Below are 24214 nucleotides of genomic sequence, written 5' to 3'. Positions count from 1 at the left end.
TTTCACAAAATGTCGGCGGAGCCCCCACACCACCAAGCATCTCCAAAACTGTTGCGCACACCGCCTGGGTTGGATGTGTGGGGGTTGTGGGATGTCATAAAGTGTCGTCAGAGACCCTGCACCACCGAGCATCTGCAAAACTGCTGCACACCATTCTGGGATGGATATGTGGAGGCTTTCACAAAATGGCAGATCCCGCGGTACCACCGAACCTGCCGCACCAGACTGGGAGGAGTCAGATCAGTGCCAGACCATTGAACAACTCCTGTGACCCGGTCCACCAGCACTCCTGATCATACCCAATTCCCTCGGTAAGCTGAATAATTCGGACTGTAAGAAAGACCCTAATTTGATGCATTAATATTTTTCCCTATTTTTCTTCTGAAAATTTGGAGTGCATCTTATGGTCTGGTGCGTCTTATAGTCGAAAAATACGGTACCAGGAAACAGTACATTAGTTCCAAAATGGGGCCACTTGTGGGACATTTCCACTGTTAATAATAATGTTTAAGCGCAGCAAAGGCTTTGCAAACACGACACAGTGCTCGCAGACCATGCCATCCAAGTCTGCATTTCAAAACGTCACTACTTCCCTTCTGAGTCCCGACGTGCGCCCAAACAGTAGTTTTCTCACACATATCGGTGTACTCAGGAGAAATTACACAACAAATTTTGGGGCCTATTTTCTCCTGTTACCTTGTGAAAATGCAAAATTTGGGTCTAAACATTTTTTGTGGGAAAATTTTGATTATATTCTTTTCACGGCTCAAAGTTCTAATTTTCTGTGAAGCACCTGGAGGTTTAAGGTGCTCACCACACATCCAGATAAATTCTTTTGGGGGTCTAGTTTACTAAATAGGGTTCACTTGTGGGGCATTTCCAATGCTTAGGTACATCAGTGGCTCTCCAAACGGGACATGGCATCCACTCTCAATTCCAGCCAAGTTTGTGATAAAGTCAAACGCTGTTCCTTCACTTCTGAACCTTGCCGTGAGCCCAAACAGTGGTTTTCCTCCAGATATGGGGTATCAGCGCACTCAGGAGAAATCGTGGGTCCAATTTGTCCTGTAACCCATGTGAAAAAAAAAAAATTGGAGCTAAAAGATCACTTTTGTGAAAAAAAATGTGATTTATTTTTTTAATTATTTTTTATTTTCACAACTCTACGATATAAACTTCTGTGAAGCACCTGGGGGTTCAGAGTGCTCACCACACATTTAGATAAGTTCCTTGAGGGGTCTAAATTGCTAAATGGGGTAAGTTGTGGGGGTTTCCACTGTTTAGGCACATCAGGGGCTCCCCAACTGTGACATGGCGTCCACTAATTATTCCAGCAACTTTTGCATTCAAAAAGTCAAATGGTGTTCCTTCCCTTCGGAGCCCTGCATCCAAACAGTGGTTTTCCCTCACATATGGGGTATCTGCGGCGTGCTCAGGATGAATTGCTCACCAAGTTTTGGGGTCCAATTTCTCCTGTTACCCCTGTGAAAATAAAAATGTTGCGCTAAAGTAAAACTTTAGTGAAAAAAGTTGATTATTCTTTTTTTATTTTCAGATTCCATTAATTCCCATGAAGCACCTGATGGGTTAATAAACTTCTTGAATGTGGTTTTCAGAACCTTGAGGGGTGTAGTTTTTAGAATGGCATCACTTTTGGGTATTTTCTGTCATATAGATTGACCCATCAAAGTCACTTCAAATGTGATATCTAAAAAAATGGTTTTGTAAATTGTTTTGGAATACCGTAATGAGAAATTGCTGGTCAACTTTTAACCCTTATAACTTCCTAACAAAAAAAATTGTTTTAAAAATTGTGCTGATGTAAAATTAACTATTTTCTGTGACATCACTCTTATTTAAGGGTATAAGAATTCAAAGTTTGCAAATTGGTACATTTTTGCCAAATTTTTCACAAATAAACGCAAGTCATATTTAAGAACTTTTACCAATATCATGAAGAACAATATGTCACGGAAAAAATTCTCAAATCACTTGGATCCGTTGAAGTGCTTCAGACTTATTGCCTTATAAGTTATTGCCTTATAAAGTGACAGTGGTCAGAATTGTAAAAATTGTCCTGGTCATTAATGTACAAACAGCCTTGCGGGTTAAAAGGAGTTATTAATTTAAGAACTCCAATTCAAATACAAACCATATATACTCATCTCTTGCAGAGGCGCCATGCAGAGGATGTCGGCGCCACTATTCCCGGAGACCAGCATGACTTGTGTCAAGTGATGAGTGCAGTCGCTCTTCGGGTGTAGCTCAGCAATATTCTGAGAGAGCGGACGTCAGCTCTGTTGTAGTAGTGAAGGCTGCAGACAAACAGAGGCAGCTCATTGCCTGCAGCCAGCACGTGACACAACAAGTCATATCACTCACCGGTAAGAGTGGTGCAGACATCATTGGAATTGAACAACTGCAGGAAGTCAGCGTACACTGTTTTTATTTAGAGTCCTGAAATTAATAAGTAGTGGACAACTCATTTATGACATTCGTGGCACATACATAGGAAGTGCTATATTGTCTAATAAACAGTATGGAGAGGACTCCCGTCAGGTATTGAGAGAAATTTTCACTAGTCAGTATACATTTCAATGCTGCTACTAACATCCAGTATTAGAGATTGACATGCCTAAAATACACCATGCCTGATCTGTGTTTTCCCCTTAGCTCGGCTAATCTCAGTATGCATGTTTGTGGGAGTAGACAGCTGTCAAACTGCTGCCTTCTGTGCACTGACAGAACTAATGGGAGTCGCTGTGGCAGTATCCATACGAGTAGGCAAAATACTTATAGTAGGAGATCAGAGTACATGCACTTTCACTTGCTGCCAGGACAACATCGATAAATGCTGCTTCTACTAGTTATTTAGTGGTGGCACAGAAAACCCATCATTTATTTACTGTCAATGACAATTACGTGCACATCACATATATTCCTATACTCCTTATTGGTAAAAATACATTCTAGCCATGATGATTAGTCAAGGTATGGACAAATCAATGCATTATTAACAAAAGCGATGAGTAAGCTGCAGGATGTAGTAGTGATGAGAAGCTGGGCAGAGAAATGCACAATAAACCTTTGTAGCAAGCACTTACCTATGGAAATGCCATTGGTAAACGCGGATGTCTGAGTATTGTTCTTCGCAGGGCTCTGGGACTCTAGGACACTGTCGTCCAGCAGGTGGCGCTGCTTCTCTGATGGAAATGTGGCACTCTTACTTTCTACCACACTGAACTGACACATCACGCTGGATACATGAAGAGAGAGAGAAATTCCATTCATTTCACACATGTTCATGAATGAGGCGGCAAATGAACAAAAAGTCAATGTAGAACGAAAAGCTGTGGTCATCAAATAAAGGCACAATTGACAAAGAGTCTCAATATTTGCTCGCTGTATGGTAGAAAGCTGTGTGCACATGATCTGGGTCAGCAATTTCTCACCTGTACCTCAACTGTTGTTGCAAAACTACAACTCCCAACTTACTAGAAGTTGTGGTTTTGCAGCAGCTGGAGAGTTATAGGTCGGGGGACACTGCTCTGGGTAATGGGAATTGGAGAGTATATGCTCCTGGAGGCATTGGGCAGTCTCGCCTCTCACCCACCTCATAAACAGAAATTAAGGATTTGTTACCAACTATAACATGCTAAGTTCTATATCTCCGTAGCATATATTTAGCCTGCAGTGTATACAGGCGCCTGGTTTGGGGCCTATACCGGCTGCATATGGATCTTGCATATTACATACCCTTCTGAATGGCTAGCAAAGAATCTAGGCTACTGTACTGCTATCTGGAGGAGTTGAGGGCTGCACTTAAGGGTCCTTTAATTCTGTAGTTGATACCTATAGGGTCAAACATTGTATGTAGAGAAGGCATGATTACTACTTGTAGAGACTGCAAGAGAGCAATGCTCCCTGGGGGAAGAGTATGCAAATGAGCTTGTATCCACTTTCTAGTGCCACCTACTGGAGGCAGCCAGGGATTGCTGTCTATTTAGGTAGAAGTAGGCCGTCTCTGTAGAGACATATGGCACTGTACATCCAATCTTTAAAAAAAATGTCCCACCTGGAATTGATTGTCCTGTTAATTGAATAATGTAAAATGGAGCTGACGTCTGCGAGGAATCTCTGAACATGTGCAGCGGCTTAGGATGGACACATTATTTCATGGGAAAGGCTTCTAACGGCCTTTGGCAAATGTTAACAGGAATATTTCACATCAGGCAGAGTAGTGAAAGCAGTGGTAGACAGTGAGCCATGCTCATTCACTGCACATGTCATGTACAAGTGTATATATTATATATAACAGGCAGGGAGCAGGATGACACAAGGCAATCCAGAAATTCTAAATATGTTCTATAAGAGGTTGCCGAAGAGTGTGTCCATAAAAGCCCTAAGATAAGTTCTGGAAAATGCAAACAAAGAAAAATACTAATAAGAATATAGTGTGACAGTCTCTGACAGTGCTTATAACCCACTTGTTTCCTAAGCTGCGGCTCTTCCTATGTCTGGAGACAGGTGGAGTTGGGAGATGAGTGGCCACTGACGCATCCGGGCAGGTCGGTCGTCTGCTGTACCTCATTGTAGCGGTCACCTCGGACGGACCTGACGATAAAGATGAACTGATACTGAAACACTGAGATGTTCCAACACTACACAGTGCTGCTACAATGAAGTGTCCTATTATAATATAACTATATGGCAATACTTCACATCACCTGCAGGGGTCACTGCTGCTGCGATCAATCACCTGGACAATGGGTCATTGTATGGCGGCTGTCAGCAATCATGAATATTTCTGCTTGCTTAGATCGTACATTGTACTGATCCCTAGTGTCTTCCCAATGAGAATCCCTGTGTCAGATATTTTCAGGCTAGCTGCAGCCCATTAGTGATGTTTCCCACTAGATGCAGGAGGCAGACAACAGACAATCCTAAGAATACACCCAACATGTGGGAGAACTCTGCCTCATGGTCCATTTACACGGTGTATTAGTCAGTGATCATAGGACACTTGATCATTAACACATATAAGCATGGTGATGTGTCAGGTGATTGGATCATTTAGTAACATAGTAACATAGTTAGTAAGGCCGAAAAAAGACATTTGTCCATCCAGTTCAGCCTATATTCCATCATAATAAATACCCAGATCTACGTACTTCTACAGAACCTAATAATTGTATGATACAATATTGTTCTGCTCCAGGAAGACATCCAGGCCTCTCTTGAACCCCTCGACTGAGTTCGCCATCACCACCTCCTCAGGCAAGCAATTCCAGATTCTCACTGCCCTAACAGTAAAGAATCCTCTTCTATGTTGGTGGAAAAACCTTCTCTCCTCCAGACGCAAAGAATGCCCCCTTGTGCCCGTCACCTTCCTTGGTATAAACAGATCCTCAGCGAGATATTTGTATTGTCCCCTTATATACTTATACATGGTTATTAGATAGCCCCTCAGCCGTCTTTTTTCTAGACTAAATAATCCTAATTTCGCTAATCTATCTGGGTATTGTAGTTCTCCCATCCCCTTTATTAATTTTGTTGCCCTCCTTTGTACTCTCTCTAGTTCCATTATATCCTTCCTGAGCACCGGTGCCCAAAACTGGACACAGTACTCCATGTGCGGTCTAACTAGGGATTTGTACAGAGGCAGTATAATGCTCTCATCATGTGTATCCAGACCTCTTTTAATGCACCCCATGATCCTGTTTGCCTTGGCAGCTGCTGCCTGGCACTGGCTGCTCCAGGTAAGTTTATCATTAACTAGGATCCCCAAGTCCTTCTCCCTGTCAGATTTACCCAGTGGTTTCCCGTTCAGTGTGTAATGGTGATATTGATTCCCTCTTCCCATGTGTATAACCTTACATTTATCATTGTTAAACCTCATCTGCCACCTTTCAGCCCAAGTTTCCAACTTATCCAGATCCATCTGTAGCAGAATACTATCTTCTCTTGTATTAACTGCTTTACATAGTTTTGTATCATCTGCAAATATCGATATTTTACTGTGTAAACCTTCTACCAGATCATTAATGAATATGTTGAAGAGAACAGGTCCCAATACTGACCCCTGCGGTACCCCACTGGTCACAGCGACCCAGTTAGAGACTATACCATTTATAACCACCCTCTGCTTTCTATCACTAAGCCAGTTACTAACCCATTTACACACATTTTCCCCCAGACCAAGCATTCTCATTTTGTGTAGCAACCTCTTGTGCGGCACGGTATCAAACGCTTTGGAAAAATCGAGATATACCACGTCCAATGACTCACCGTGGTCCAGTCTATAGCTTACCTCTTCATAAAAACTGATTAGATTGGTTTGACAGGAGCGATTTCTCATAAACCCATGCTGATATGGAGTTAAACAGTTATTCTCATTGAGATAATCCAGAATAACATCCCTCAGAAACCCTTCAAATATTTTACCAACAATAGAGGTTAGACTTACTGGCCTATAATTTCCAGGTTCACTTTTAGAGCCCTTTTTGAATACTGGCACCACATTTGCTATGCGCCAGTCCTGCGGAACAGACCCTGTCGCTATAGAGTCACTAAAAATAAGAAATAATGGTTTATCTATTACATTACTTAGTTCTCTTAGTACTCGTGGGTGTATGCCATCCGGACCCGGAGATTTATCTATTTTAATCTTATTTAGCCGGTTTCGCACCTCTTCTTGGGTTAGATTGGTGACCCTTAATATAGGGTTTTCATTGTTTCTTGGGATTTCACCTAGCATTTCATTTTCCACCGTGAATACCGTGGAGAAGAAGGTGTTTAATATGTTAGCTTTTTCCTCGTCATCTACAACCATTCTTTCCTCACTATTTTTTAAGGGGCCTACATTTTCAGTTTTTATTCTTTTACTATTGATATAGTTGAAGAACAGTTTGGGATTAGTTTTACTCTCCTTAGCAATGTGCTTCTCTGTTTCCTTTTTGGCAGCTTTAATTAGTTTTTTAGATAAAGTATTTTTCTCCCTATAGTTTTTTAGAGCTTCAATGGTGCCATCCTGCTTTAGTAGTGCAAATGCTTTCTTTTTACTGTTAATTGCATTTATGCTGCCAAGTAAATCCCTGCCAGCAGCACATCACCCCATGTACACCGGTGTGCTTCCAACAAGCTGTATGAGGAGAGGATGGTCACACCAACGATTGTCCTGTTCCCATACAGACCATTAAACTGGAGCTGTTGTACACACATTCATCAGCTGATCGGCAGCACTGTTACACAGGAAAAAGTGTTCTTCTGAATGTTAGTTCTTCTGTGATCGGCCCAGGATCAGTAGGACCCTTACATAGTAACATAGTTAGTAAGGCCGAAAAAAGACATTTGTCCATCCAGTTCAGCCTATATTCCATCATAATAAATCCCCAGATCTACGTCCTTCTACAGAACCTAATAATTGTATGATACAATATTGTTCTGCTCCAGGAAGACATCCAGGCCTCTCTTGAACCCCTCGACTGAGTTCGCCATCACCACCTCCTCAGGCAAGCAATTCCAGATTCTCACCGCCCTAACAGTAAAGAATCCTCTTCTATGTTGGTGGAAAAACCTTCTCTCCTCCAGACGCAAAGAATGCCCCATTGTGCCCGTCACCTTCCTTGGTATAAACAGATCCTCAGCGAGATATTTGCATTGTCCCCTTATATACTTATACACATGGTTATTAGATCGCCCCTCAGTCATCTTTTTTCTAGACTAAATAATCCTAATTTCGCTAATCTATCTGGGTATTGTAGTTCTCCCATCCCCTTTATTAATTTTGTTGCCCTCCTTTGTACTCTCTCTAGTTCCATTATATCCTTCCTGAGCACCGGTGCCCAAAACTGGACACAGTACTCCATGTGCGGTCTAACTAGGGATTTGTACAGAGGCAGCATAATGCTCTCATCATGTGTATCCAGACCTCTTTTAATGCACCCCATGATCCTGTTTGCCTTGGCAGCTGCTGCATGGCACTGGCTGCTCCAGGTAAGTTTATCATTAACTAGGATCCCCAAGTCCTTCTCCCTGTCAGATTTACCCAGTGGTTTCCCGTTCAGTGTGTAATGGTGATATTGATTCCTTCTTCCCATGTGTATAACCTTACATTTATCATTGTTAAACCTCATCTGCCACCTTTCAGCCCAAATTTCCAACTTATCCAGATCCATCTGTAGCAGAATACTACCTTCTCTTGTATTAACTGCTTTACATAGTTTTGTATCATCTGCAAATATCGATATTTTACTGTGTAAAACTTCTACCAGATCATTAATGAATATGTTGAAGAGAACAGGTCCCAATACCGACCCCTGCGGTACCCCACTGGTGACAGCGACCCAGTTAGAGACTATAGCATTTATAACCACCCTCTGCTTTCTATCACTAAGCCAGTTACTAACCCATTTACACACATCTTCCCCCAGACCAAGCATTCTCATTTTGTGTACCAACCTTTTGTGCGGCACGGTATCAAACGCTTTGGAAAAATCGAGATATACCACATCCAATGACTCACCGTGGTCCAGCCTATAGCTTACCTCTTCATAAAAACTGATTAGATTGGTTTGACAGGAGCGATTTCTCATAACCCATGCTGATATGGAGTTAAACAGTTATTCTCATTGAGATAATCCAGAATAACATCCTTCAGAAACCCTTCAAATATCCTTCTTTCTGTAGACAGCGGCTGCTCTGTAGCATTCTTGTGACAGGCCCATATTCTGCAGAGACTGTATTACCAGTTATTGTAATAATGGTAATTTATTATGTTGTTGGTAAAAATGTGATTCTCTTCTATATAAAGGTCGCTTCTTTCCTTGGGATTTGCCATTTAAAAATTCAGTTGCTCAAACTACAAAATGTCAAAGGTCTCCCTGTTCTAACTCGTAGAATTTTAACGTTTGTGAGGAAATATCTTTGATAGTGGAGCCATGACATCCTATTGGCGGAGGAAATAAAGGAAGCGACAGCACTGAAATCCATGAGAGATTCCTAATCCATGATTGCTCCCCTGCTCCACTCTTATATCTCTATATGATAATATCTATGTGATGAAGCTCTTCTCCATTATATTCTTCTATACAATATCGATTCGATAAAATCTAAGCCTATCAATGAATAGATACTAAGATTAGTGGAACAAAAATCTCTAAAAATCTGAAGAAAACAATGAAATAAATTAATGAAGTAAAGAGAACTCAACCAAATATACACGATCATCCGGAGGAGGGGTGACCGCCGTTCAATCACCTATAGCCGACACCTGGTCACTCTCCACAATGTAGAGCATACAGGTGGCTGACACATCTATGCCAATGTGAGAGATCTGCAGATACGTCAATGGTGATAACTGTAAGAGCTTCATGTAAAAGACTTATTGGGTTATACTGTAGAGTAATGTAAAGGCAGCAATGCCAGTCTGCTCCCAGATCCAAGGGCAACAGGGGCGGACATGTGCCAGAATAGTATATGAGCCCTTTGCAGTCCAGGTCACTCATGATGATGCATAATTCCACCTGCTTTGAAGGTGGTAGTGGCCCCCTTACCTCTTGGGCCCCTGGGCAGCTGCCCAGGTTGCACTATTTGTATGTCTGCCATGGAAGGACAATATTAATAACTCTAGGATGCTTAAGAAGAGTCTTTCCATCAAAGTTAGTTATGGTAGATCAATCTCATACTGCCCGTAGGATCCTCATTCATGGTTAAAACACTAGAAAAACAAATTGATCCCTTTGAGACTTTTTCCTGCACAACATACATTTGAATGGGACTGAAGTGATCTTTTCTATACAGAGAACAGTCAATAGTGGCCCAATCGGAAAGTACATCCAATACTGGCAAAATGCCATAACTTACACTGTTGGACCCTTTAAGAATAAGCCAGACTTCTAAGGGGGTGTAGAGCTAGACCGTCTACAAATTCCCTAAAGTGAACCTGTCTTTAGGAGCAAAACAGCGGCTGTTACAAGGCTACTAATCCCATGGGCAACTATGTTTTTACAAATCCTAAATGCTCATGTCACATAGTCCCAAATCGGGGTAAACTGGATGTAGCAGGACTACAGACGACTAATTTTGCAATGTTTTCTATACCATAACAACATGGCGGATGAAGCACAATATGGGAAGATTTATCCAAGTTAGTAAAATACCAGACTTCCATTTACATGCGACTGCTCAACTATTGGGAGAATCATTCTTTAGGTTACCAATTTTGGTTGCTCTAGTGAAAAGACAAGTAAAGCCCATTAAAGGGTACTGTACACATGAAAACAGGGATTACATATGCAATAAACACAACTAAATAACCATCTGGTACAGAGAGCGAGAGAGAACCCAGCCCGTGAGGGCTCACACACTACATACTGCAGCCATGCTCAGGTGACACGTGTTGCACCAGTTACTCTTCATTTTTTCCAGGCTTTGTTGCTGCCTCCTTTATCCAGGCCACCAGGAGAGTGTTGCTACATCCTGCGGAGAAGCAGCGATGCTACATGCTAGTCTCCAGAAAACAATGTTCTGAGCGGAGGTCCACTACATGAGGAGCTTTTATTTCTCTGGCTTTTGTGTGTGTTGAGTGGAATTTCTGGATTCTCACACTTGGGGTATGAATCACTCTGGCACTCGGCAGATGAGGAAATAAACTTTACAGTTAAACTGGCTCCAAAAAAACTATCCATCTTTTCCCCTGAGAAAGACGAGTATCCACAGCTGAAGTCACGTGCCTAGAGAACATGCTCATGAAATCATTAAAAACCATTATGAGAAATGATTGGAAAAGTTTAGAACTGTTGTAGCATCCTGTGCGATCAACTGGTTAAGACCTACTACACGCCTACTAATCAATCGGTGATTCCATTTACTGAAAGCTAAATACATCATAACAATTGGGGATGTAGACCATGTGGTGCCTGTACCAACATTGAAAGCACAAAGGAATTTATATCAACTGATGGAATTACTTTTGTGATTACATATGCAATTACATGTTCTACGCGCACAGTAATATATCATGCCACATGGCCGTGTTCATTAATCTACATAGGCATGATGACATGTGCACTTAAAGCTAGAACGTGTGAACACGTATGTGACATTATTGCTGCTGCTTCGGAAGACCATGTTGACTTGTTGAAAACTATCCCTAAACATTTTAAATTATTTCATTCATGTGACCCATCAAGCTTTCGGGTAAAAGGGATAGACCACATCTACTCTGATCTTCGTGGTGGGAACCTTATTCACCTACTAGCTCAGAAAGAGTCCAGATGGATATGGACTCTACGTAGTCTACAACCACACGGCCTTATTGAATTTCTGGGGTTTGCTCGCTTCCTCTGAACGCTGACTCCGCACATTGGTAGGATTTTTTCGGCATCTTCTAATATTTATTTCTAATTTCTTTTTTATTTTTAGGTCTATATGATTGTTATTATGTATATGTTCTTAATTGTTTTCAATTGTAACTTTTTGTTATACCACTTGCTTATAGTGCTTACTTCACCCCTTCCATCTATTGGATCACCATCTGTATATGGAGAGGGTATATGGCGCTAATATCAGACATATAACCACATTGAGAATTTATGATGGATGTCATTGTGGATTTCCCTCTCTCTCTCTCTCTCTCTCTCTATATATATACACAGTACAGACCAAAAGTTTGGACACACCTCATTTAAAGATTTTTCTGTATTTTCATGACTATGAAAATTGTACATTCACACTGAAGGCATCAAAACTATGAATTAACACATGTGGAATTATATACTTAACAAAAAAGTGTGAAACAACAAATTAGGTCTTATATTCTAGGTTCTTCAAAGTAGCCATCTTTTGCTTTGATGACTGCTTTGCACACTCTTGGCATTCTCTTGATGAGTTTCAAGAGGTAGTCACCGGGAATGGTTTTCACTTCACAGGTGTGCCCTGTCTGGTTTAATAAGTGGGATTTCTTGCCTTATAAATGGGATTGTGCAGAAGTTTGGTGGATACACAGCTGATATTTCTACTGAATAGACTGTTATAATTTGTATTATGGCAAAAAAAGCAGCTAAGTAAAGAAAAATGAATGGCCATGATTACTTTAAGAAATGAAGGTCAGTCAATCTGAAAAATTGGGAAAACTTTGAAAGTGTCCCCAAGTGCAGTGACAAAAACCATCAAGCGCTACAAAGAAACTGGCTCACATGAGGACTGCCCCAGGAAAGGAAGACCAAGAGTCACCTCTGCTTCTGAGGATAAGCTTATCCAAGTCACCAGCCTCAGAAATCGCAGGTTAACAGCAGCTCAGATTAGAGACCAGGTCAATGCCACACAGAGTTCTAGCAGCAGACACATCTCTACAACAACTGTTAAGAGGAGACTTTGTGCAGCAGGCCTTCATGGTAAAATAGCTGCTAGGAAACCACTGCTAAGGACAGGCAACAAGCAGAAGAGACTTGTTTGGGCTAAAGAACACAAGGAATGGACATTAGACCAGTGGAAATCTGTGCTTTGGTCTGATGAGTCCAAATTTGAGATCTTTGGTTCCAACCACTGTGTCTTTGTGCGATGCAGAATAGGTGAACGGGTGGACTCTACATGCCTGGTTCCCACCGTGAAGCATGGAGGAGATGGTGTGGGGGTGCTTTGCTGGTGACACTGTTGGGGATTTATTCAAAATTGAAGGCATACTGAACCAGCATGGCTACCACAGCATTTTGCAACGGCATGCTATTTCATCCGGTTTGCGTTTAGTTAGACCATCATTTATTTTTCAACAAGACAATGACCCCAAACACACCTCCAGGCTGTGTAAGGGCTATTTGACCAAGAAGGAGAGTGATGGGGTGCTACGCCAGATGACCTGGCCTCCACAGTCACCAGACCTGAACCCAATCGAGATGGTTTGGGGTGAGCTGGACCGCAGAGTGATGGCAAAAGGGCCAACAAGTGCTAAGCATCTCTGGGAACTCAATCAAGATTGTTGGAAGACCATTTCCGGTGACTACCTCTTGAAGCTCATCAAGAGAATGCCAAGAGTGTGCAAAGCAGTCATCAAAGCAAAAGGTGGCTACTTTGAAGAACCTACAATATAAGACATATTTTCAGTTATTTCACACTTTTTTGTTATGTATATAATTCCACGTGTGTTAATTCATAGTTTTGATGCCTTCAGTGTGAATGTACAATTTTCATAGTCATGAAAATACAGAAAAATCTTTAAATGAGAAGGTGTGTCCAAACTTATGGTCTCTACTGCATATATATATATATATATATATATATATTATGCTTATTGCTATTTTTATTTGTAATTTAGGTTTTATATGTATGGTTATGGTAGATACACTTGCATGCATATATTTATTATACTTTTTCTGTGTCATTCTAGGAGTATATTATGTATATATTTCATTTTTTAATTACACTTTTTTTTTAAAATATATTTTTATTATATATTATTTTTGAGTTTTTGATTTTCACAGAGCCCTCTTTGGTATTATACACTTTACCGATACAATTCACAGTAAATATTTTTTCTTTTCTCCCCCGTTTCCATCCCCTTTCTCCCTATCCCACTGTTTTAGTGGATATACACATTTCCCCAACGTAGTCATTTACTCTATAATTGTCTAAGGGTCACTTCCGTCTGTCTGTCCTTCCTTCTGTCTTTCTTTCTGTCACGGATATTCATTGGTTGCGGCCTCTGTCTGTCATGGAATCCAAGTCGCTGATTGGTTGTGGCAAAACGCCCACGACCATTGCCAGGACCAATCAGTGACGGCCAGTCTGGCGGCAATATGGCCACTCTTTCCTCCTCGCAGTCAGTGCCCGCTCCATACTCCCCTCCAGTCATCCAGTCAGCCCTCACACAGTGTTAATGCCAGCGTTACCGGACCGCGGTGTAACGCACTCCGATTACGCAGCTATTAACCCTGTGTGAGCAACTTTAATAATAATAATAATTTTTATTTATATAGCGCCAACATATTCCGCAGCGCTTTACAAATTATAGAGTGGACTTGTACAGACAATAGACATTACAGCATAACAGAAATACAGTTCAAAACAGATACCATGAGGAATGAGGGCCCTGCTCGCAAGCTTACAAACTATGAGGAAAAGGGGAGACACGAGAGGTGGATGATAACAATTGCTTTAGTTATTCGGACCGGCCAAAGGCTCGGGTGTTCATGTAAAGCTGCATGAACCAGTTAACTGCCTAAGTATGTAGCAGTACAGACACAGAGGGTTATTAACTGCATAAAGTGAATGAGAACATGATGCGAGGAACCTGATTTTTTTTTTTTTTTATAAATAGGCCACACAGGGATCGTTAGGTTAATGCATTGAGGCGGTAGGCCAGTCTGAAAAAATGAGTTTTTAGGGTACGCTTAAAACTGTGGGGGTTGGGGATTAATCGTATTAACCTAGGTAGTGCATTCCAAAGAATCGGCGCAGCACGTGTAACCTAGGTAGTGCATTCCAAAGAATCGGCGCAGCACGTGTAAAGTCTTGGAGACGGGAGTGGGAGGTTCTGATTATTGAGGATGCTAACCTGAGGTCATTAGCGGAGCGGAGGGCACGGGTAGGGTGGTAGACTGATACCAGGGAGGAGATGTAGGGTGGTGCTGAGCCATGGAGTGCTTTGTGGATGAGAGTAGTAGTTTTGTACTGGATTCTGGAGTGGATGGGTAGCCAGTGTAATGACTGACACAAGGTAGAGGCATCGGTGTAACGGTTGGTGAGGAATATGATCCTGGCAGCAGCATTCAGGACAAATTGGAGCAGGGAAAGTTTGGTAAGAGGGAGGCCGATTAGTAGAGAGTTACAATAGTCCAGACGAGAATGAATAAGTGAAACAGTAAGAGTTTTTGCAGAGTCGAAAGTAAGAAAAGGGCGAATTCTAGAAATGTTTTTGAGATGCAGGTAAGAAGAGCGAGCCAGTGATCGGATGTGGGGGGTGAATGAAAGGTCAGAATCAAGGATGACCCCAAGGCAGCGGGCATGTTGCTTTGGAGTAATGGTGGAACCGCACACGGAGATGGCAATGTCAGGCAAAGGTAGGTTAGTAGAGGGAGAGAACACGAGGAGTTCAGTTTTTGACAGGTTTAGTTTCAGATAGAGGGAGGACATGATGTTAGAGACAGCGGTAAGACAATCACTGGTGTTTTCTAAAAAGGTCGGTGTGATATCAGGAGAAGAAGTGTATAATTGGGTGTCGTCAGCATAGAGATGGTACTGGAAACCAAATCTACTGATTGTTTGTCCAATAGGGGCAGTATACAACGAGAAGAGGAGGGGGCCTAGGACTGATCCTTGAGGAACCCCAACAGTAAGGGGAAGGTGAGAGGAGGAGGAACCAGCAAAAGATACAGTGAAGGATCGGTCAGAGAGATAGGAGGAGAACCAAGAGAGAACGGTGTCCTTGAGGCCGATGGAGCGGAGCATAGTGAGGAGGAGCTGATGATCCACAGTATCGAATGCTGCAGAGAGATCCAAGAGAATTAGCATGGAGTAGTGACCATTAGATTTAGCTGTTAGTAGGTCATTAGAGACTTTAGTGAGGGCAGTTTCAGTAGAGTGTAAAGAGCGGAAGCCAGATTGAAGAGGGTCGAGAAGAGAGTTATCTGAGAGATAGCGGGTAAGACGGGAGTGGACCAGGCGTTCGAGGAGTTTAGAGATGAAGGGAAGATTAGAGACAGGTCTATAATTAGCGGCACAGTTTTGATCGAGGGATGGTTTTTTAAGTAATGGATGTATGATGGCATGCTTAAATGAGGAGGGAAAAATACCGGAAGTGAGGGAAAGGTTGAATATTTTTGTTAGGTGAGAGGTGACAGCCGGGGAAAGGGACTGGAGGAGATGTGACGGAATGGGGTCACTGGTGCAAGTGGTCGGGCGAGAAGATGCAAGGAGCCTGCTTACTTCTTCTTCTGTAACTGCTTCAAAGTCAGAGAGTGAACTAGATGCAGTGGGGGAGGGAGGACAGTGCATGGTAACTTTTAACTATGGTAACTTTTAACTATTCATGCTGCGTATGCAGCATCAATAGTAAAACGATCTAATGTTAAAAAAAATAATAATAATAAAAAAAAGGTTGTTCTCACCCTCCGACATGCGTCCTGTCCTCGGCAGTGCAAGCTGCAGGTTTCGGTTCTAAAGATGCTATGCGAGAAAGACCTTCCATGACGTCACGGTCATGTGACCGCGAAGTCATCAAAGGTCCTGCGCTCATACCAATCCTTGGACCGGAAGCTGCCGCGTGCACCCCACACAGGCGACAGGACTACAAGTGTTGTGAATTCCGCTCTTGGGCTCCCTCCGGTGGTTGTAAGTGGCACTTTTGTGAGTTCTGCTCTTGGGCTCCCTCTTGTGGTTTCTAGTGGTATGGCTGCTCCTTGGAGATAGCTGTCATCAGCTGCCTCCACTTATCGTCTCTTCTGCTCGGCTATTTAAGTCTGGCTCTATCTTCAGCCAGTGCCACTTGTATATGGTTCCTGGTTGGATTCACATCTCTTTGGAGTTCCCTGTTATCCTGACCAGTTCAGCTAAGCTAAGTTTTTGCTTGCCCTTTTCTGTTCACAGATTGTGGACTTTTCCATTCTGTGCTTTCTATGTTTGTCCAGCTTATCAGTGTGAATTATTCTGTCTTGCTGGAAGCTCTGGGAGGCACATTTGCCCTCCACACCTTTAGTCAGGTGTGGAGATTTTTTGTAAAGTCTGCGTGGATTTTTGTAGTGTTTTATACTGACCGCACAGTATTCCATCCTGTCCTATCTATTTAGTTAGACTGGCCTCCTGTGCTCATCCTGGTTTCATTCTGTGTATGTCTTTTCCCTCTCCACTCACAGTCATTATTTGTGGGGGGGCTAATCTATCCTTTGGAGATTTTCTCTGAGGCAAGATAGCTTTCCTGCTTCTATCTTTAGGGGAAGTTAGCTCTTAGGCTGTGACGAGATGCCTAGGGAGAGTTAGGAGCATTCCACGGCTACTTCTAGTGTTGTGTTAAGCTTAGGGACTGCGGTCAGTACAGTTACCACTTCCTTCAGAGCTTGTTCCATGTTGCTCCTAGACCATCGTATCATAACAGTACAAGTGGCCAAAAATGAATTAAATGCATCTCAAAAGAAGGAAAAGAAAGTTCTGAACCATTTTTTTTTCTGTGCTCTAGTTTGTCTTTTTTTTTTTTTCCTCTTGATATCTGGGTGGTTCAAGATATATGCTTTGGCATGGATGTTCAGGGTTTGTTTTCTCGTGTGGATCAACTTGCTGCAAGAGTACAGAGTATCCAGGACTATGTTGTCCAGACTCCGGCTTTAGAGCCCAGAATTCCTACTCCTGATTTGTTTTTTGGGGACAGATCCAAGTTTTTGAACTTTAAAAATAACTGCAAATAGTTTTTTGCTTTGAAACCCCGTTCTTCTGGTGATCCCATTCAGCAAGTAAAAATCATCATATCCTTGCTGCGTTGTGACCCTCAAGACTGGGCTTTTTCTCTTGAAACAGGGGATCTGGCATTATTGAATGTAGATGCATTTTTTCAAGCGCTCGGATTATTGTAGGACGAACCTAATTCTGTGGATCATGCGGAAAAAACCCTGTTGGCCTTGTGTCAAGGTCAGGAAGCGGCAGAGTTATACTGCCAGAAATTTAGAAAATGGTCTGTGCTCACTAAATGGAATGAAGAGGCTCTGGCTGCTATTTTCAGAAAAGGTCTTTCTGAAACCCTTAACCCCTTTACCCCCAAGGGTGGTTTGCACGTTAATGACCAGGCCAATTTTTACAATTCTGACCACTGTCCCTTTATGAGGTTATAACTCCGAAACGCTTCAACGGATCCTGGTGATTCTGACATTGTTTTCTCGTGACATATTGTACTTCATGATAGTGGTAAAATTTCTTTGATAGTACCTGCGTTTACTTGTGAAAAAAACGGAAATTTGGCGAAAATTTTAAAAAATTCGCAATTTTCAAACTTTGAATTTTTATGCAATTAAATCACAGAGATATGTCACACAAAATACTTAATAAGTAACATTTCCCACATGTCTCCTTTACATCAGCATAATTTTGGAACCAATTTTTTTTTTTGTTAGGGAGTTATAAGGGTTAAAAGTTGACCAGCAATTTCTCATTTTTACAACACCATTTTTTTTTAGGGACCACGTCTCATTTGAAGTCATTTTGAGGGGTCTATATGATAGAAAATGCCCAAGTGTGACACCATTCTAAAAACTGCACCCCTCAAGGTGCTCAAAACCACATTCAAGAAGTTTATTAACCCTTCAGGTGTTTAATAGGAATTTTTGGAATGTTTAAATAAAAATGAACATTTAACTTTTTTACACAAAAAATTTACTTCAGCTCCAATTTGTTTTATTTTACCAAGGGTAACAGGAGAAATTGGACCCAAAAAGTTGTTGTCCAATTTGTCCTGAGTACGCTGATACCCCATATGTGGGGGTAAACCACTGTTTGGGCGCATGGGAGAGCTCGGAAGGGAAGGAGCGCTATTTGACTTTTCAATGCAAAATTGACAGGAATTGAGATGGGACGCCATGTTGCGTTTGGAGAGCCACTGATGTGCCTAAACATTGAAACCCCCCACAAGTGACACCATTTTGGAAAGTAGACCCCCTAAGGAACTTATCTGGATGTGTGGTGAGCACTTTGACCCACCAAGTGCTTCACAGAAGTTTATAATGCAGAACCGTAAAAATAAAAAATCATATTTTTTCACAAAAATTATATTTTTGCCCCCAATTTTTTATTTTTCCAAGGGTAAGAGAAGAAATTGGACCTCAAAAGTTGTTGTCCAATTTGTCCCGAGTACGCTGATACCCCATATGTGGCAGTAAACCACTGTTTGGGCGCATGGGAGAGCTCGGAAGGGAAGGAGCGCCGTTTGACTTTTCAATGCAAAATTGACAGGGATTGAGATGGGACGCCATGTTGCGTTTGGAGAGCCACTGATGTGCCTAAACATTGAAACCCCCCACAAGTGACACCATTTTGGAAAGTAGACCCCCTAAGGAACTTATCTGGATGTGTGGTGAGCACTTTGACCCACCAAGGGCTTCACAGAAGTTTATAATGCAGAGCCATAAAAATAAAACAAAATTTTTTTCCCACAAAAATTATTTTTTAGCCCCCAGTTTTGTATTTTCCCTAGGGTAACAGGAGAAATTGGACCCCAAAAGTTGTTGTCCAATTTGTCCTGAGTACGCTGATACCCCATATGTGGGGGGGAACCACCGTTTGGGCGCATGGGAGGGTTCGGAAGGGAAGGAGCGCCATTTGGAATGCAGACTTAGATGGAATGGTCTGCAGGCGTCACATTGCGTTTGCAGAGCCCCTAATGTACCTAAACAGTAGAAACCCCCCACAAGTGACACCATTTTGGAAAGTAGACCCCCTAAGGAACTCATCTTGATGTGTTGTGAGAGCTTTGAACCCCCAAGTATTTCACTACAGTTTATAACGCAGAGCCATGCAAATAAAAAATATTTTTTTTTCCACAAAAATTATATTTTAGCCCCCAGTTTTGTATTTTTCCAAGGTTAGCAGGAGAAATTGGACCCTAAATGTTGTTGTCCAATTTGTCCTGAGTACGCTGATACCCGATATGTGGGGGGAAACCACCGTTTGGGCGCATGGGAGGGCTCGGAAGGGAAGGAGCATCATTTGGAATGCAGACTTAGATGGATTGGTCTGCAGGCATCACATTGCGTTTGCAGAGCCCCTAATGTACCTAAACAGTAGAAACCCCCCACAAGTGACCCCATATTGGAAACTAGACCCCTCAATGAACTTATCTAGATGTGTTGTGAGAACTTTGAACCCCCAAGTGTTTCACTACGGTTTATAACGCAGAGCCGTGAAAATAAAAAATCTTTTTGTTTTCCCACAAAAATTATTTTTTAGCCCCCAGTTTTGTATTTTCCCTAGGGTAACAGGAGAAATTGGACCCCAAAAGTTGTTGTCCAATTTGTCCTGAGTACGCTGATACCCCATATGTGGGGGGGAACCACCGTTTGGGCGCATGGGAGGGTTCGGAAGGGAAGGAGCGCCATTTGGAATGCAGACTTAGATGGAATGGTCTGCAGGCGTCACATTGCGTTTGCAGAGCCCCTAATGTACCTAAACAGTAGAAACCCCCCACAAGTGACACCATTTTGGAAAGTAGACCCCCTAAGGAACTCATCTTGATGTGTTGTGAGAGCTTTGAACCCCCAAGTATTTCACTACAGTTTATAACGCAGAGCCATGCAAATAAAAAATATTTTTTTTTCCACAAAAATTATATTTTAGCCCCCAGTTTTGTATTTTTCCAAGGTTAGCAGGAGAAATTGGACCCTAAATGTTGTTGTCCAATTTGTCCTGAGTACGCTGATACCCGATATGTGGGGGGAAACCACCGTTTGGGCGCATGGGAGGGCTCGGAAGGGAAGGAGCATCATTTGGAATGCAGACTTAGATGGATTGGTCTGCAGGCATCACATTGCGTTTGCAGAGCCCCTAATGTACCTAAACAGTAGAAACCCCCCACAAGTGACCCCATATTGGAAACTAGACCCCTCAATGAACTTATCTAGATGTGTTGTGAGAACTTTGAACCCCCAAGTGTTTCACTACGGTTTATAACGCAGAGCCGTGAAAATAAAAAATCTTTTTGTTTTCCCACAAAAATTATTTTTTAGCCCCCAGTTTTGTATTTTCCCAAGGGTAACAGGAGAAATTGATCCACAAAAGTTGTTGTCCAATTTGTCCTGAGTACGCTGATACCCCATATGTTGGGGTAAACCCCTGTTTGGGCACACAGGAGAGCTCGGAAGGGAAGGAGCACTGTTTTACTTTTTCAACGCAGAATTGGCTGGAATTGAGATCGGACGCCATGTCGTGTTTGGAGAGCCCCTGATGTGCCGAAACAGTGGAAACCCCCCAATTATAACTGAAACCCTAATCTAAACACACCCCTAACCCTAATTCCAACGGTAACCCTAACCACACCTCTAACCCTGACACACCCCTAACCCTAATCCCAACCCTATTCCCAACTGTAAATGTAATCTAAACCCTAACCCTAACTTTAGCCCCAACCCTAACTGTAGCCCCAACCCTAACCCTAACCCTAGCCCTAACCCTAGCCCTAACCCTAGCCCTAACCCTAGCCCTAGCCCTAACCCTAGCCCTAACCCTAACCCTAGCCCTAACCCTAGCCCTAACCCTAGCCCTAACCCTAGCCCTAACCCTAACCCTAGCCCTAATGGGAAAATGGAAATAAATACATTTTTTTTTATTTTTCCCTAACTAAGGGGGTGATGAAGGGGGGTTTGATTTACTTTTATAGCGAGTTTTTTAGCGGATTTTTATGATTGGCAGCCGTGACACACTGAAAGACCCTTTTTATTGCAAAAAATATTTTTTCAATACCACATTTTGAGAGCTATAATTTTTCCATATTTTGGTCCACAGAGTCATGTGAGGTCTTGTTTTTTGCGGGACGAGTTGACGTTTTTATTGAAAACATTTTTGGGCACGTGACATTTTTTTATCGCTTTTTATTCCGATTTTTGTGAGGAAGAATGACCAAAAGCCAGCTATTCATGAATTTCTATTGGGGGAGGCGTTTATACCGTTCCGCGTTTGGTAAAATTGATAAATCAGTTTTATTCTTCGGGTCAGTACGATTACAGCGATACCTCATTTATATCATTTTTTTATGGTTTGGTGCTTTTATACGATAAAAACTATTTTACAGAAAAAATAATTATTTTTGCATCGCTTTATTCTCAGGACTATAACTTTTTTATTTTTTTGCTGATGATGCTGTATGGCGGCTCTTTTTTTGCGGGACAATATGACGCTTTCAGCGGTACCATGGTTATTTATATCTGTCCTTTTGATCGCGTGTTATTCCACTTTTTGTTCGGCGGTATGATAATAAAGCGTTGTTTTTTGCCTCGTTTTTTTTTTTTTTTTTCTTACGGTGTTTACTGAAGGGGTTAACTAGTGGGACAGTTTTATAGGTCGGGTCGTTACGGACGCGGCGATACTAAATATGTGTACTTTTATTGGTTTTTTTTTTTATTTAGATGAAGAAATGTATTTATGGGAATAATATTTTTTTTTTTTTTTCATTATTTTGTAATATTTTTTTTTATTTTTTTTACACATTTGGAAATTTTTTTTTTTACTTTTTTACTTTGTCCCGGGGGGGACATCACAGATCAGTGATCTGACAGTTTGCACAGCACTCTGTCAGATCACTGATCTGACATGCAGCGCTGCAGCCTTCACAGTGCCTGCTCTAAGCAGGCTCTGTGAAGCCACCTCCCTCCCTGCAGGACCCGGATCCGCGGCCATCTTGGATCCGGGGCTCGAGCAGGGAGGGAGGTGAGGAGACCCTCGCAGCAACGCGATCACATCGCGTTGCTGCGGGGGGCTCAGGGAAGCCCGCAGGGAGCCCCCTCCCTGCGCGGTGCTTCCCTGCACCGCCGGCACATCGCGATCATCTTTGATCGCGGTGTGCCAGGGGTTAATGTGCCGGGGGCGGTCCGTGACCGCTCCTGGCACATAGTGCCGGATGTCAGCTGCGATAAGCAGCTGACACCCGGCCGCGATCGGCCGCGCTCCCCCCGTGAGCGCGGCCGATCGGCTATGACGTACTATCCCGTCCAGGGTCAGATAAGCCCAGGGCACCTCGACGGGATAGTACGTCTAAGGTCACAGAGGGGTTAAAGATGTTATGGTGGGCTTTCCTACGCCTGCCGGTTTGAGCGAATCTGTCTCTAGCCATTTAGATTGATCGGCGTCTGCGCGAGCGCAAAGCTGTGCACCATATGGCAGTATCCTCTGAGCAAAGTCCTGAACCTATGCAATGTGATAGGATTTTGACTAGAATAGAACGGCAGGAATTCAGACGTCAGAATAGGCTGTGTTTTTACTGTGGTGATTCGGCTCATGTTATCTCTGATTGCCCTAAGCGTACTAAGAGAGTCGCTAGGTCTGTTACCATTAGTACTATACAGCCTAAATTTCTCTTATCTGTGACCCTGATTTGCTCATTGTCTCCTTTTCTGTCATGGCATTTGTGGATTCAGGCGCTGCCCTGAACTTAATGGACTTAGAATTCGCCAGGCGGTGTGGTTTTTCCTTGCAGCCTTTGCAGAGCCCTATTCCTTTGAGGGGCATTGATGCTACACCCTTGGCCAAGGATAAACCTCAGTACTGGACACAGATGACTATGTACATGGCTCCTGCACATCAGGAAGATTGCAGTTTTCTGGTGTTGCATTACCTGCATGATGTTGTTGTACTGGGATTTCCATGGTTACAGGAACATAATCGTGTCCTGTATTGGAAAACTATGTCGGTGACTAGTTGGGGTTGTCGATGAGTACATAGTGACGTTCCTTTGATGTCAATTTCCTCTTCCAAAAAAATATAGAAAAGTGGGTATCTATTTCATAGGGAATCATATGGAATTTCCTCTTCCCCCTCTTCTGAGGTCCCTGAGTTTTTGTCGGATTTCCAGGATGTATTTGATGAGCCCAAGTCCAGTTCCCTTCCTCCGCACAGGGACTGTGATTGTGCTATTAACTTGATTCCTGGTTGTAAGTTCCCTAAGGGCCGACTTTTCAATCTGTCTGTGCCAGAGCATGCCGCCATGCGGGGCTTTGTTAAGGAATCTTTGGAGAAAGGGCATATTCGGCCCTCTTCGTCACCATTGGGAGCGGGTTTCTTTTTTGTTGCTAAGAAGGATGGCTCCTTGAGACCCTGTATTGATTATCGTCTTCTTAATAAGATCACGGTCAAATTCCATTACCCCTTGCCTTTGCTTACTGATTTGTTTGCTCAGATTAAGGGGGCTAGTTGGTTTACTAAGATTGACCTCTGAGGGGCATATAATCTTGTTCGTATTAAACAGGGTGACGAATGGAAAACTGCATTTAATACGCCCGAAGGCCATTTTGAATACCTTGTGATGCCATTTGGGCTCTCTAATTCTCCATCTGTGTTCCAGTCTTTCATGCATGATATTTTCCGCAATTATCTTGATAAATTCATGGTCGTATATTTGGATGATATTTAGATTTTTTCCGATGATTGGGAGTCTCATGTGAAGCAGGTCAGGATGGTGTTCCAGATCCTTCGTGATAATGCTTTATTTGTGAAGGGGTCTAAGTGCCTATTCGGAGTTCAGAAGGTCTCTTTT

The 24214-nt window shown here is 42.5% G+C and overlaps 1 protein-coding gene across 22 annotated transcripts in view; it reads right to left on the bottom strand.

Moving 5' to 3' along the window:
* The window catches only part of RALGPS1 (Ral GEF with PH domain and SH3 binding motif 1), a 953479-nt gene that overhangs the window by 125268 nt on the left and 803997 nt on the right, over positions 1-24214 (bottom strand). For 12 of the 22 annotated variants that reach the window (XM_069747990.1, XM_069747991.1, XM_069748000.1 and 9 more), the window contains 2 exons: positions 4488-4614; positions 3105-3256 (listed from right to left, as the gene is read on the bottom strand). The exons of the other annotated variants lie outside the window; for them this stretch is intronic. In XM_069747990.1, the coding sequence (XP_069604091.1) occupies positions 3105-3256; positions 4488-4614 (279 nt within the window). The remainder of the gene's footprint in view (positions 1-3104; positions 3257-4487; positions 4615-24214) is intronic. 22 annotated transcript variants of the gene reach the window in all.

Source organism: Ranitomeya imitator, chromosome 2 (genome assembly GCF_032444005.1).
Source record: "Ranitomeya imitator isolate aRanImi1 chromosome 2, aRanImi1.pri, whole genome shotgun sequence".
Classification (NCBI taxonomy): domain Eukaryota; kingdom Metazoa; phylum Chordata; class Amphibia; order Anura; family Dendrobatidae; genus Ranitomeya; species Ranitomeya imitator.
This window is presented reverse-complemented; position numbering and strand designations above follow the sequence as displayed.